This window comes from Bos grunniens, chromosome 23 (assembly GCF_055505025.1).
Source record: "Bos grunniens cultivar Pamir isolate PY7600 chromosome 23, Bosgru_T2T1.0, whole genome shotgun sequence".
NCBI lineage: Eukaryota > Metazoa > Chordata > Mammalia > Artiodactyla > Bovidae > Bos > Bos grunniens.
The window spans coordinates 29,309,153-29,320,403 of NC_141187.1; the positions used below are offsets into that span (position 1 = coordinate 29,309,153).

The following is an 11,251-nucleotide window of genomic DNA, read 5'->3' on the forward strand; positions in this document are numbered from 1 at the left end:
AAATCCAATGGTCTTCTAATGAGATGGCAAGAAAGGGAATTGCAAAAATATAAAAATGTAAAAAAATGTAGACAGCATATTAAAAAGCAGAGACATTACTTTGTCGGTAAAGGTCCATATAGTCAAAGCTATGGTTTTTCCAGTAGTCATGGATGGATGTGAGAGCTGGACTATAAAAAAAGCTGAATGCCGAAGAATTGATGCTTTTGAACTGTGGTGTTGGAGAAGACTCTTGAGAGTCCCTTTGACAGCAAGGAGATAAAACCAGTCAATCCTAAAATAAATCAGCCCTTAATATTGATTGGAAGGACTGTTGCTGAAACTGAAACTCCAATACTTTGGCCACCTGATGCAAAGAACTGACTCATTGGGAAAGACCCTGATGCTAGGAAAGATTGAAGGCAGGAGGAGAAGGGGATGACAGAGGATGAGATGGTTGGAGGGCATCACTGACTGGATGGACATGAGTTTGAGCAAGGTCCGGGAGTTGGTAATGGTCAGGGAAGCCTGGAGTGCTGCAGTCCACAGGGTCGCAAAGAGTCAGACACTACTGAGCAACTGAACTGAACTGAACTGAAGAAGCTTCACTGTTGCCCAAAAGCCAGGAAATGGAAATTCAGAGAAATTGAAACTCCTAAGTAAAGAAAGAGCCCCCTGAGTGTGTGCTGGCATCTGGACCGCAGTTGCTCCATCCCCACCATGAACTGCACATCCCAGCCCTTATTCACTGGGGCACACGGTGTGGTGCCCCCAGCCTATGAGGTGCTCAAGGAGGAGCATGAGGTGGCCGTGCTGGGGGTTCCCCAGAGCCAGGCCCCCGTGACGACCACGGTGATCAACATCTGCAGCGAGACCTCTGTGCCCAACCACATTGTCTGATTCCTGTTCAACACCATCTTCATGAACTGGTGCTGCCTGGGCTTCGTGGCATTCGCCTACTCTGTGGAGTCTAGGGACCGGAAGATGGTTGGTGACATCACTGGGGCCCAGAGGGACACCTCCACCGCCAAGTGCCTGAACATCTGTGCCCTGGTCCTGGGCCTCCTTCTGATTATCGTCCTCATCATCATTGTGTCCATCGGCTCCCTGATGATTGTTCAAGCAGTTTTGGAGCTCATACAGAACTATGGAGGCCACTAGTCCCTGCCCACAGCCCGAGACAGTCACCCCTTTTTCCTTCAGCCTATACAGGCACCTGTCCACCATGAAATAAAATGAAGCATTTGTTTAAAAAAAAACCTTCACTGTTCTCACTACTATGTTTGTTTTGGGAAATAACTTGTTTTCCATATTAAATGCATGGGTTATTAATATTATTCTAAACAAATTAATTAAAGAATTCAAACTTTATTATTTCTACCATGGAAAATGTCGACTGGACTCAGGCAGACAGTGTGACAACGAGCTCTCGGTGTAGGGATCAGGGGAAAGTCCCAGGTTCCCCGGACAGCGAGGCTCTCAGGGTCTCAGGGTCAAGGGCGGTGCCTGGGACCGGGACGCTCCCTCTTGGGGATTTCCATCTTGCCTTTCTTTCACTTTCTCTCTCTGCAGCTGTGTCGGGCCCTCCCACTGGGTGTTCGGTTTCTAGTTGCCAACAGTCATCCCCGCGGTTCCGGGTTACAAAGTCTCTGTGCAGCCGCTGGACTCTCTTCTTCCCAGACCCCCGGGATGCGGGTCGTGGGGCCGAGAACCCTCCTCCTGCTGCTGCCGGGTGCGCTGATCCTCACTGAGACCTGGGCGGGTGAGTCAGGAACGGCCTCTGCGGGGAGGGGCGAGGGGACCGCCCGGGGGTCGGGGGGGCAGGACCCCCAGGGAAGGACCCCTCTGCCCCCGACTAGACCCGCCCCCTCCGCCTGGTCCCGTCCTGTCTCTCCCTTGCTTCCCGCCCCCTCCTCTCGCCCCCCAAGGCCTGGTCCTTCTCCGACCATTTCCGTATCACAAGCTTCTCTCCCCATCCCCCGCTCCATGCCCGGTCACCTAGGACCCGGGACCCGCGTCAGGAGGAGGGTCCAGATCTTACCCCTCCCCGCCCCCAGGGTCCCACTCCCTGAGGTATTTCTACACCGCCGTGTCCCGGCCCGGCCTCGGGGAGCCCCGCTTCATCTCCGTCGGCTACGTGGACGACACGCAGTTCGTGCGGTTCGACAGCGACGCCCCGGATCCGAGGATAGAGCCTACAGCGCGGTGGGTGGAGCAGGAGGGGCCCGAGTACTGGCATCAGGAGACGCAGAGAACTAAGGACACCGCACAATTTTTCCGAGTGTACCTGAACACCCTGCGCGGCTACTACAACCAGAGCGAGGCCGGTGAGTGACGCGGGCCCGGGTCCGAGTCACGACCCCCATCCCCAGGGACCGGCGGGGTCGCCCCGAGTCTGCGGGTCTGAGGGTCACCCCAATATTGCGGAACACACCCGACCCCCGCCCAGGAGGAGCCGGTGGGACTTGACCCGGTTTCATTTCAGTTTGGGTTTAATCACCGCGGGTGGTCGGGGCGGGTCAGGGTCTCACACAGTCCAAGAGATGTACGGCTGCGACGTGGGGCCGGACGGGCTTCTCCGCGGGTATGATCAGTTCGCCTACGACGGCAGAGATTACATCGCCCTGAACGAGGACCTGCGTTCCTGGACCGCGGCGGACACGGCGGCTCAAGTCACCAAGCACAATGCTGAGGCGGCAGGTGATGCCGCGCGTGTGAGGATCTACCTGGAGGGCAAGTGTGTGGAGTGGCTCCGCAGATACCTGGTGACCGGGAAGGACACGCTGCTGCGCGCAGGTACGAGGGGCGCGGCGCCTCCCTGATCCCCCTCGGGCTGGAGCTGGCTTCCCACGAGGAGAGGAAAATGGGGTCCCTGTGGGAACAGCGCCGCAACTTCCTGTCAGGAGAGGGAGGAATCCGCCCAGGTTTTCATATTCTGTACAAGACGGTGATGCGCCAGTGGCCCCACTTGTTATTTAGTCGCTCAGTCCTGTTCGACTCTTTGGGACCCCATAGACTGCAGCACGCCAGGCTTTCCTGTCCATCACCAACTCTGGGAGCTAAGCTCAAACTCATGTCCATTGTGTCTGGTGATGCCATCCAACAATTTCATCCCCTGTCATTCCCTTTTCCTCCTACCTTTAATCTTTCCCAGCTTCAGGGTCTTTTCCTTTAAGTCGGCTCTTCACATCAGGTGGCCAAAGTATTGGAGTTTCAGCTTCAGTATCAGTCTTTCCAATGAATATTCAGGGTTGATTTCCTTTTGAATTGTCTAGTTTGAACTCCTTGCTGTCCAAGGGACTCTCAAGAGTATTCTCCAACACCACAGATCAAAAGCATCAATTCTTCAGCACTCAGCTTTCTTTATGGTACAACTCTCACATCCATATATGTCTACTAGAAAAAACATAGCTTTGACAATAGGAACCTTTGTCGGCAAAGTGATGTCTCTGCTTTTTGATATGCTGTCTAGATTTGTCATAACTTTTCTTCCAAGGAGCAAAGTCTTTAATTTTGTGGCTGCAGTCACTGTCCACAGTGATTTTGGAATCCAAGAAAATAAAGTCTGTCACTGTTTACATTGTTTCCCCGTCTATTTGCCATGAAGTGATAGGGCAGAGGAACCAGAGATCAAATTGCCAACATCCACTGGATCATCGAAAAAGCAAGAGAGTTCCAGAAAAACATCTATTTCTGCTTTCTTGACTATGTCAAAGCCTTTGACTGTGTGGATCACAATAAACTGTGGAAAATTCTTCAAGAGATGGGAATACCAGACCACCTGACCTGCCTCTTGAGAAACCTATATGCAGGTCAGGAAGCAACAGTTAGAACTGGACATGGAACAACAGACTGGTTCCAAATAGGAAAAGGAGTACGTCAAGGCTGTATATTGTCACCCTGCTTATTTAACTTATATGCAGAGGACATCATGAGAAACGCTGGGCTGGAAGAAGCACAAGCTGGAATCAAGATTGCTGGGAGAAATATCGATAACCTCAGATATGCAGATGACACCACTCTTATGGCAGAAAGTGACGAGGAACTAAAAAGCCTCTTGATGAGAGTGAAAGGAGAGTGAAAGAGTTGGCGTAAAGCTCAACATTCAGAAAACTAACATCATGGCATCTGGTGCCATCACTTCATGGGAAATAGATGGGGAAACAGTGGAAACAGTGTCAGACTTTATTTTGGGGGGCTCCAAAATCACTGCAGATGGTGACTGCAGCCATGAAATTAAAAGATGCTTACTCCTTGGAAGGAAAGTTATGACCAACCTAGATAGCATATTGAAAAGCAGAGACATTACTTTGCCAACAAAGGTCCGTCTAGTCAAGGCTATGGTTTTTCCATGTTCATGTATGGATATGAGAGTTGGACCGTGAAGAAAGCTGAGCACTGAAGAATTGATGCTTTTGAACTGTGGTATTGGAGAAGACTCTTGAGAGTCCCTTGGACTGCAAGGAGATCCAACCAGTCCATTCTAAAGGAGATCAGCCCTGGGTGTTCTTTGGAAGGAATGATGCTAAAGCTGAAACTCCAGTACTTTGGCCACCTCATGTGATGAGTTGACTCGTTGGAAAAGACTCTGATGCTGGGAGGGATTGGGGGCAGGAGGAGAAGGGGATGACAGAGGATGAGATGGCTGGATGGCATCACCGACTCAATGGACATGAGTCGGAGTGAACTCTGGGAGTTGGTGATGGACAGGGAGGCCTGGAGTGCTGCGATTCATGGGGTCACAAAGAGTTGGATACAACTGAGCGACTGAACTGAAGTGAACTGAACTAATGGGGCTGGATGCCATGATCTCAGTTCTCTGAAGGACAATTAAGGAATCCATTGTCTTTGACTAAGAACCAGTAAACCATCCCTGAAAAAGCTGGTCAGTGCTGCCCTTTGACCCTGGCCATCATCTTGTGAACCATGACTTTGTCTCTCAAGGCTTGTTCTCACCCTGAGAACATCTTAGGAGCCCTGACTCCAGTTTTTCTAAGTCATTCAGCCTCCTCCCACATCAGGACCATTACTCTATATTCTGCCTCTTACATGGAGCCTCCTCCCTTAGCTGTTACCCTGACTCCAGAATTTTCCAAGGACTAGGAGCTGTTCCCAGACCCTGGAGTCCAGGCTGGTGTCTGGTGTTTGTGCTGCTTTTCAAACCCAATCTCCTGCTTATTCTCAGGATGGTCACCTGATGCTGCTTCCAGTGGCCCATGGAGGTAACACAAAATGTGAGTTTTCTGATTCTTCTTCCTCAGACCCTCCAAAGACACATGTGGCCCATCACCGCATCTCTGACCGTGAGGTCACCCTGAGGTGCTGGGCCCTGGGCTTCTATCCCGATGAGATCTCACTGACCTGGCAGCGTGACGGGGAGGACCAGACTCAGGACATGGAGCTTGTGGAGACCAGGCCTTCAGGGGATGGAACCTTCCAGAAGTGGGCGGCCCTGGTGGTGCCTTCTGGAGAGGAGCAGAGATACACGTGCCATGTGCAGCACGAGGGGCTTCAGGAGCCCCTCACCCTGAGATGGGGTAAGGAGGGGGTCGGAATGGAGCTTCCTCTTAGATAAGGCAGGAGCCCTTCTGGACAGGATCAGCAAGGTCAGGACTGAAGCCTGAAGTCTGGGCCCCTTCCCTTTCTTCCACAGAACCTCCTCAGCCCTCCATCCCCATCATGGGCATCATTGTTGGCCTGGTTCTCCTCATGGTCACTGGAGCTGTGGTGACTGGAGCTATGATTTGGAGGAAGAAGCACTCAGGTAGGGAAAGGAGGGAGGGATCTGAGTGTTCTTGTCTCACTGGGTGGGTTTCTGGCCCAGGTGGAAGTTTGCCTGCCTCCTTACTGAAAAGTACCCTCCACACATATGTGAAATCTGAGCTGATGCTAAGACTGACCCTTTTGTAAAGTACATGTGAAAGTGAAAGACAAATTTTTCATCTTCATAATTCCAGTTGGGGGCCTGTGTCTCAGCATTTGAAGGTCAGGAGGGAATGTCCCTGCTGAGGACAGACCTCAGGTGGTCCAGTCCCCTCATGTCTCCTTCCTTCATGTTCCTGAGCCTGTCCTGGATTTTTGGTCACAGTTCTGAAAAGTTCTTTTTTGTCCAGGACTGGGGAGTTCCTCTAGGATCTCATGACTCAGTCATCTCCCTGGTCTCTCACATGATACTTTCTTCTCACAGGTGAAAAAGGAAGGGGCTACACCCAGACTGCAAGTAAGTACAGAGAGGGTGATTCCTGAGACCCTTGTGAGGGTGCAGACAGGAGGCCACTCACCCTCCTCAAAGTGGCTTCTCCAGTCTCTCTCCTGTGGGTTCTGACCACGTCCTGGTCTTGTTCTCCCCCAGGCAGTTACAGTGACCAGGGCTCTGATGTGTCTCTCATGGTTCCTAAAGGTGAGACCCTGGGGCGTCTAGATTGGGAAAGGGGTTGGGGCAGAGAGAACACACTGGGTGGCGGGGGTCTCTGAGTGGGACATGTGAGCGTGTGGGGGGCTGTGGAGAATGTCAGCCCTTACATGACTGACTGAACTGCTTCCTGATTCTTTTCTCTCACAGTGTGAGACAGCTGTCTTTTGGGGACTGAGTGATGCTTGGTCCCACTTTGTGACGTCAGATCTCCAGACCTGCAGCTGCATCTGAATGTGCCTGTGCTCCTATTAGCGTAACGTGAAGAGGTGGGGAGACTGCCCACCGCTCCCCCTCCCCACCCTGACCTGTGTTCTCTTCCCTCATGCACATTCCTGTTCCAGCAGAGACAGAGCTGGACCCTCTCCATCACTGTCTTTGCTTCACATGCGCTGAGTAAAGATGTCTTATTTGCCTATTGGCAATAAAATCTATCTTGAATTACTTTTTTCTAATACCTGCCAAGAGAGTTTACTGGGAAAGTAAAATAGAAGATTCCTTCAGTTTAAGAGAGAAAATGAACAGAAGCACCCGGAACCTTCCAGAATGGTTTTGATTGCTTGTTCAGTCTGTTGCAGGAGGGACAGGAGGAGACTCTGAGGAGCTGGGCAGGTCGGAGCCTGTGTCCAGTCAGTGCTCAGTGCATCGTGGGCTTTGGTGTGGTCACTCCTGGGCTGGGTCGTATTCTCAGCCCCTTTGTCCTTATCCCTTCAGTCAATCCTTGTCCCACCAAGACCTGTGTTCACAGGGACTCAGAAGTCACCTGGGCCTTGTCCTGTCTCTAGGATGGTGGGCAGCGAGGACTTCCTGTCACCATATAGCCTAGACTCAGCCAAGGTCCTGCCCGCAGGGCTTTTTTGTGTATATGGGTTTATATTTTGCTTATTTAGGGTTTTTCTAAATAATGGTTGTTTTTTCCTCATGTCTAGAGTTCTGTTATTCTGCTCTGTGTGTCCCCCAGCTCTGACAGAGACAGGAGTCATTGTCACCAAAGTCCTGCATAGAGGATTCTCAGTGCTACCAAGAGAGAAACTCTCGTCTTACTCAGCTCTTGCCAGCCTTCTCAGGCTGTTTCCTGGATTCTTCTTTGCATCCTTTCTGCATCTTTGTTTAAGGTACCAGATTCTGGGGTTATCATAGAGGAGGGACCCAATAGTTTCCAGTCTTAATTCTTGCTGGACTTCTATCATCTCTGCAGCCTGTCACCTCTTCCAATCCAAATTTCTGGATTTAAAAACTGCTGCCTAATAGTCACAGCAGGAGGAATATGCGACCTGTCAGCCTGGGATCTTTTCTGAAGAGAAAATATCATTATGTATAGAGTGCAGACCAGTCGGTGTGGGAGGGAGGGCTGATCAGCTCTTGTGGGGAAAGCACAGGCAGCACTGATGTCAGTGTGAGTGGATGAGGTGCTGTAGCTGCCACGAGAGAGCAAGTGGCCTGAGTCCACATTAATGAAGATGGAATACAGAGGCGTCTACATTGATCGTTCCTTCATCTGGTATTTAGATGTGTGCTTGATAGAGGATGCTCTATTTTTGCATCTGTGAAACCTCAGTGAACTAACAGCAGACACCCTTTGTTGGCCTCGGGCAGTGTGTTCTGGTGAGGGGGGCAGAGTGAGCCTAATAAGTGAGGGAAGTGTCTGCCTAGAGATGGCAAGTGCTCTGAGGAAGGTGACCCAGAGTACAAGTGTGTGGGTACAGGGAATGTGGCTGTTTTACTAGGGTGGTCAGTGTAGGCCTCGTTGAGGAGATGATCTTTGAGTAAAGATGTGACGGACATGAATGTCCACAAGCATGTCTGGGGGGAGTTCTCTCCAGGCAGAGGAGCCTCCAGTGCAAATACAGGAGGGCAGGAGAGTGTGTGTGTTCAAGGAAGAGCCAGAGGCAGGTGTGGCTGGAAGAGCAAGGAATTTCGATGAGATCCAGTGTCTGGCCAGATCATGTGTGCCTCCAGGATATTAGAAGGTGTCTTATGTCTGTGAAATATGTGGACTCACAAGACGGTTTGAGTTGAAGATGAGCTGGTGTGACTGCTCGTTAGAAGCATCAGTCTAACTGCTGAGCAGAAATCAGGAGGTGAAGGGTGAGCGAGGCAGTGGAGGAGCCTGAAGGATTAGTGCAGTGTCCAGGGTGGGGATGCTGGTGCTCCCCTGGACCCGCATTAGATCTAGACAGTCGGGAGTGGAGCCTGAGAATCTGCATTTGTAATAAGGTTGGTGCTGATGCTGCTGGTCTTCAGATCACACTTTTAGTAGCAGGAATGTACATAGACCGGGATTCCCACATGCTGTGTATCAGCCTCACACAAGGAGGTTGTTAAAGAAGCAATCCTTGGTCTTGTCCTAATACTCTGAGAAGGTGGTTCTGGGGAGAGGCTGAGCATTTCGTAAGAAGCCCCACAAGCAATTCTGGTGATCAGCCAATTTGGGACTCCCTGAGGCATATGAAAGCGAGTGGCCAGACAGCGGTCTTAAATCCACATTTAAAAGCATTTTTTTTCTTCAGAAAGAAAAGGGAATTTATATTGACAATTCATATTGTCAATTATGAGGTGTGATGTTGAGAAATAATGTAGTTCTTATTCCACCTGAAGACTTAGGCAGTGGTTCACAGTTCAGCGTAATGAAATCCTTGCTCTCTGAAACTATTCTCCAGGTTGAGTTCTCCTCACTTATTCTTGGAGCTAACAATGGGATCCAAATAAAGTTAGACATACAGTACTATATATAAATGGCTCCACAGGAACAGGATCCAGTGTCCACTCCAGGCCAGGTCCCACAAAGGAAGTTTCGGCCCTGCTGGGGCACAGTGTCACTGCTCACACAGTGAGCCCCGACTCCCACTCTCAACATCCTTGTCAGATGCATCCTGCATAGTTCCAGCTTCTCTGTGTCACAGCGTCCTGAGTAGAGTCTGACATGTGGTCACCTGAGTGGTGGGACCTCAGCCTCATGCTGTGTGCTCTGGCAAGAATATGTGGGAAAGTGGGTTTTCTTCTTTAATGGAGGAAGGTGGTCTCTGCCTCCTACCAAGACTCTTTCAGTGTGGAAGTCTCCTAATGTGGAAATGCTCCTAATCAGGTGAGGGGGAGAGAGGGATGGACAAGAATGTCAAATTTCAATTGTTAGAGCAAAGATCTGGAACTGGAACTTGACCTGGTACAATGCAGGCACTTGGGTTTGGCTGAAAGAACAAGCAACTGATAAATGCCATCCGGGGTAGACATCTGCTTGCTTGTTTGTTTTCTTTTGTTTTCACTGGAGTGTAATTGATTTACAATGCTGTGTCACTTTCTGCTGTAGAATACAGTGAATCACCTATAAATATATTCAGTCTTTTCTAGATTCTTTCCGCATATAGGCCATTTGAGAGTGCTGGGTAGAGTTCCCTGTGCTATGCAGTATCCACAGCACTTTAAAGTGCTGCCCAGATGGTGGTGGAGGGAGATCCTAGGAGGATGGCTCTGCTCCAGATGCAGAAGAATCCAGACCAGGTGGGAGCACATCAGCAGGGTCCAGGATGACATTTCCAAAAAAGGAAAAACTGATGGAATATCCAAAGTATCCACACTTCTTGAGTCAGTCATGCAAACAGGGGAATCATTAGAGCTGAATTCCTGAGAGCTTCATAGAACATAATCAGCAAAAACAAAGCCTCATCAAGAGGCTCTTCAGTTCTTCACTTTCTGCCATTAAAGTGGTATCATCTTCTTATCTGGGGTTCTTGATATTTATTTCTCCTGGCAATCTTGATTCCAACTTGTGATTCATCCAGCCTGGCATCTTGCCAGCATATAAGTTAAATAAGCAGGGTGACAATGTACAGCCTTATTATACTCCTTTGGCAATTTTAAGCCAGTCCGTAATTCTGTGTCTGTTTCTACCTATTGCTTCTTGACCTGCATACAGGTTTTCAGGAGGCAAGTAAGATAGCCTGGTATTCCCAATCTTTAAGACTATTCCACAGTTTGTTGTGATCCACACAGTCAAAGCCTTTAGCATAGTCAATGAAGCAGATGTTTTTTTGGAATTCTGTTGCTTTCTCTGTGATCCAACAAATGCTGGCAATTTGATCTCTGGTTCCTCTGCCTTTTCTAAACCCAGCTTGTACATCTGGAAGTTCTCAATTCATATACTGCTGACACCTAGCTTGAAGAATTTTGAGCATAATTTTTCTAGCATGTGAAATGAGTACAATTGTACACTAGTTTAAACATTCTTTGCCATTGCCCTTCTTAGGGACTGGAATGAAAACTGACCTTTTCCAGTCCTTTGGTTCACTTCACTTTCTCATATGTAGAAAAGCATTAAATCCTTTCACAGTGAAATCAGCTCCTTGTGACTAGCAGAAAACCTTTGGAAGACAAGTACTTGATTGCACTGAACTCCCCCCTTCACCGAAATCATATATACTGACCTTCCCTCCGTACCTCTGTGGAGCCGTTTCTCAGAGCTATCTGAGGTGCTGTCTCCCAGGTTGCAGTCCTCATTTTGCCCCAAATAAAACTTAACTCACATCTTAAGTTGAGCATCTTTTTTCTTGACAAGTGTAGTAGGGAAAATAAAAAGCTGAATGAACTAAGTATGATCAATATGTAAATAAAGTGGGAGCTGAAGGAATGGGAAGAGTGAAAGCAATGACTATCAACTATTGCATCAGCCACTGTGTGATGCGGCAGACAGTGGCTGTGACAGAAAAATCAAGCAGCAGTTCTAACAAGGGATCATGTTAGAGATTTGGAAATAAAAGCCGAAAGAATCAGCTAAAAAGTATTCAAAGTGGTCACCAATGGGAAAGCAGAAATTGAGAAGAATCAGGATTATAATAAGAGTCTGTATCATGAGAAATCATGCAC

At 49.2% G+C, this 11,251-nt stretch overlaps 1 protein-coding gene and 1 pseudogene across 3 annotated transcripts in view; both read left to right on the forward strand.

Annotated features, from left to right (window-relative positions):
• Positions 1–675: 675 nt before the first annotated feature.
• On the forward strand, positions 676–1,140 carry LOC147347103 (interferon-induced transmembrane protein 3 pseudogene; annotated as a pseudogene).
• Positions 1,141–1,579: 439 nt separating this feature from the next.
• The window catches only part of LOC147347104 (BOLA class I histocompatibility antigen, alpha chain BL3-7-like), a 45,067-nt gene continuing 35,395 nt past the window's right edge, over positions 1,580–11,251 (forward strand). Inside the window, exons 1-8 of one of the 3 annotated variants that reach the window (XM_086369438.1) lie at positions 1,580–1,741; positions 2,037–2,306; positions 2,503–2,775; positions 5,241–5,516; positions 5,633–5,743; positions 6,167–6,199; positions 6,332–6,379; positions 6,542–6,835. In XM_086369438.1, coding sequence (XP_086225564.1) covers positions 1,669–1,741; positions 2,037–2,306; positions 2,503–2,775; positions 5,241–5,516; positions 5,633–5,743; positions 6,167–6,199; positions 6,332–6,379; positions 6,542–6,546 — 1,089 coding nt within the window. In that variant the 5' untranslated portion in view covers positions 1,580–1,668 and the 3' untranslated portion in view covers positions 6,547–6,835. Of the gene's footprint in view, positions 1,742–2,036; positions 2,307–2,502; positions 2,776–5,240; positions 5,517–5,632; positions 5,744–6,166; positions 6,200–6,331; positions 6,469–6,541; positions 6,836–11,251 lie in introns of those variants that run through there. The other 2 variants (XM_086369439.1, XM_086369437.1) reach the window with 2 other exon arrangements.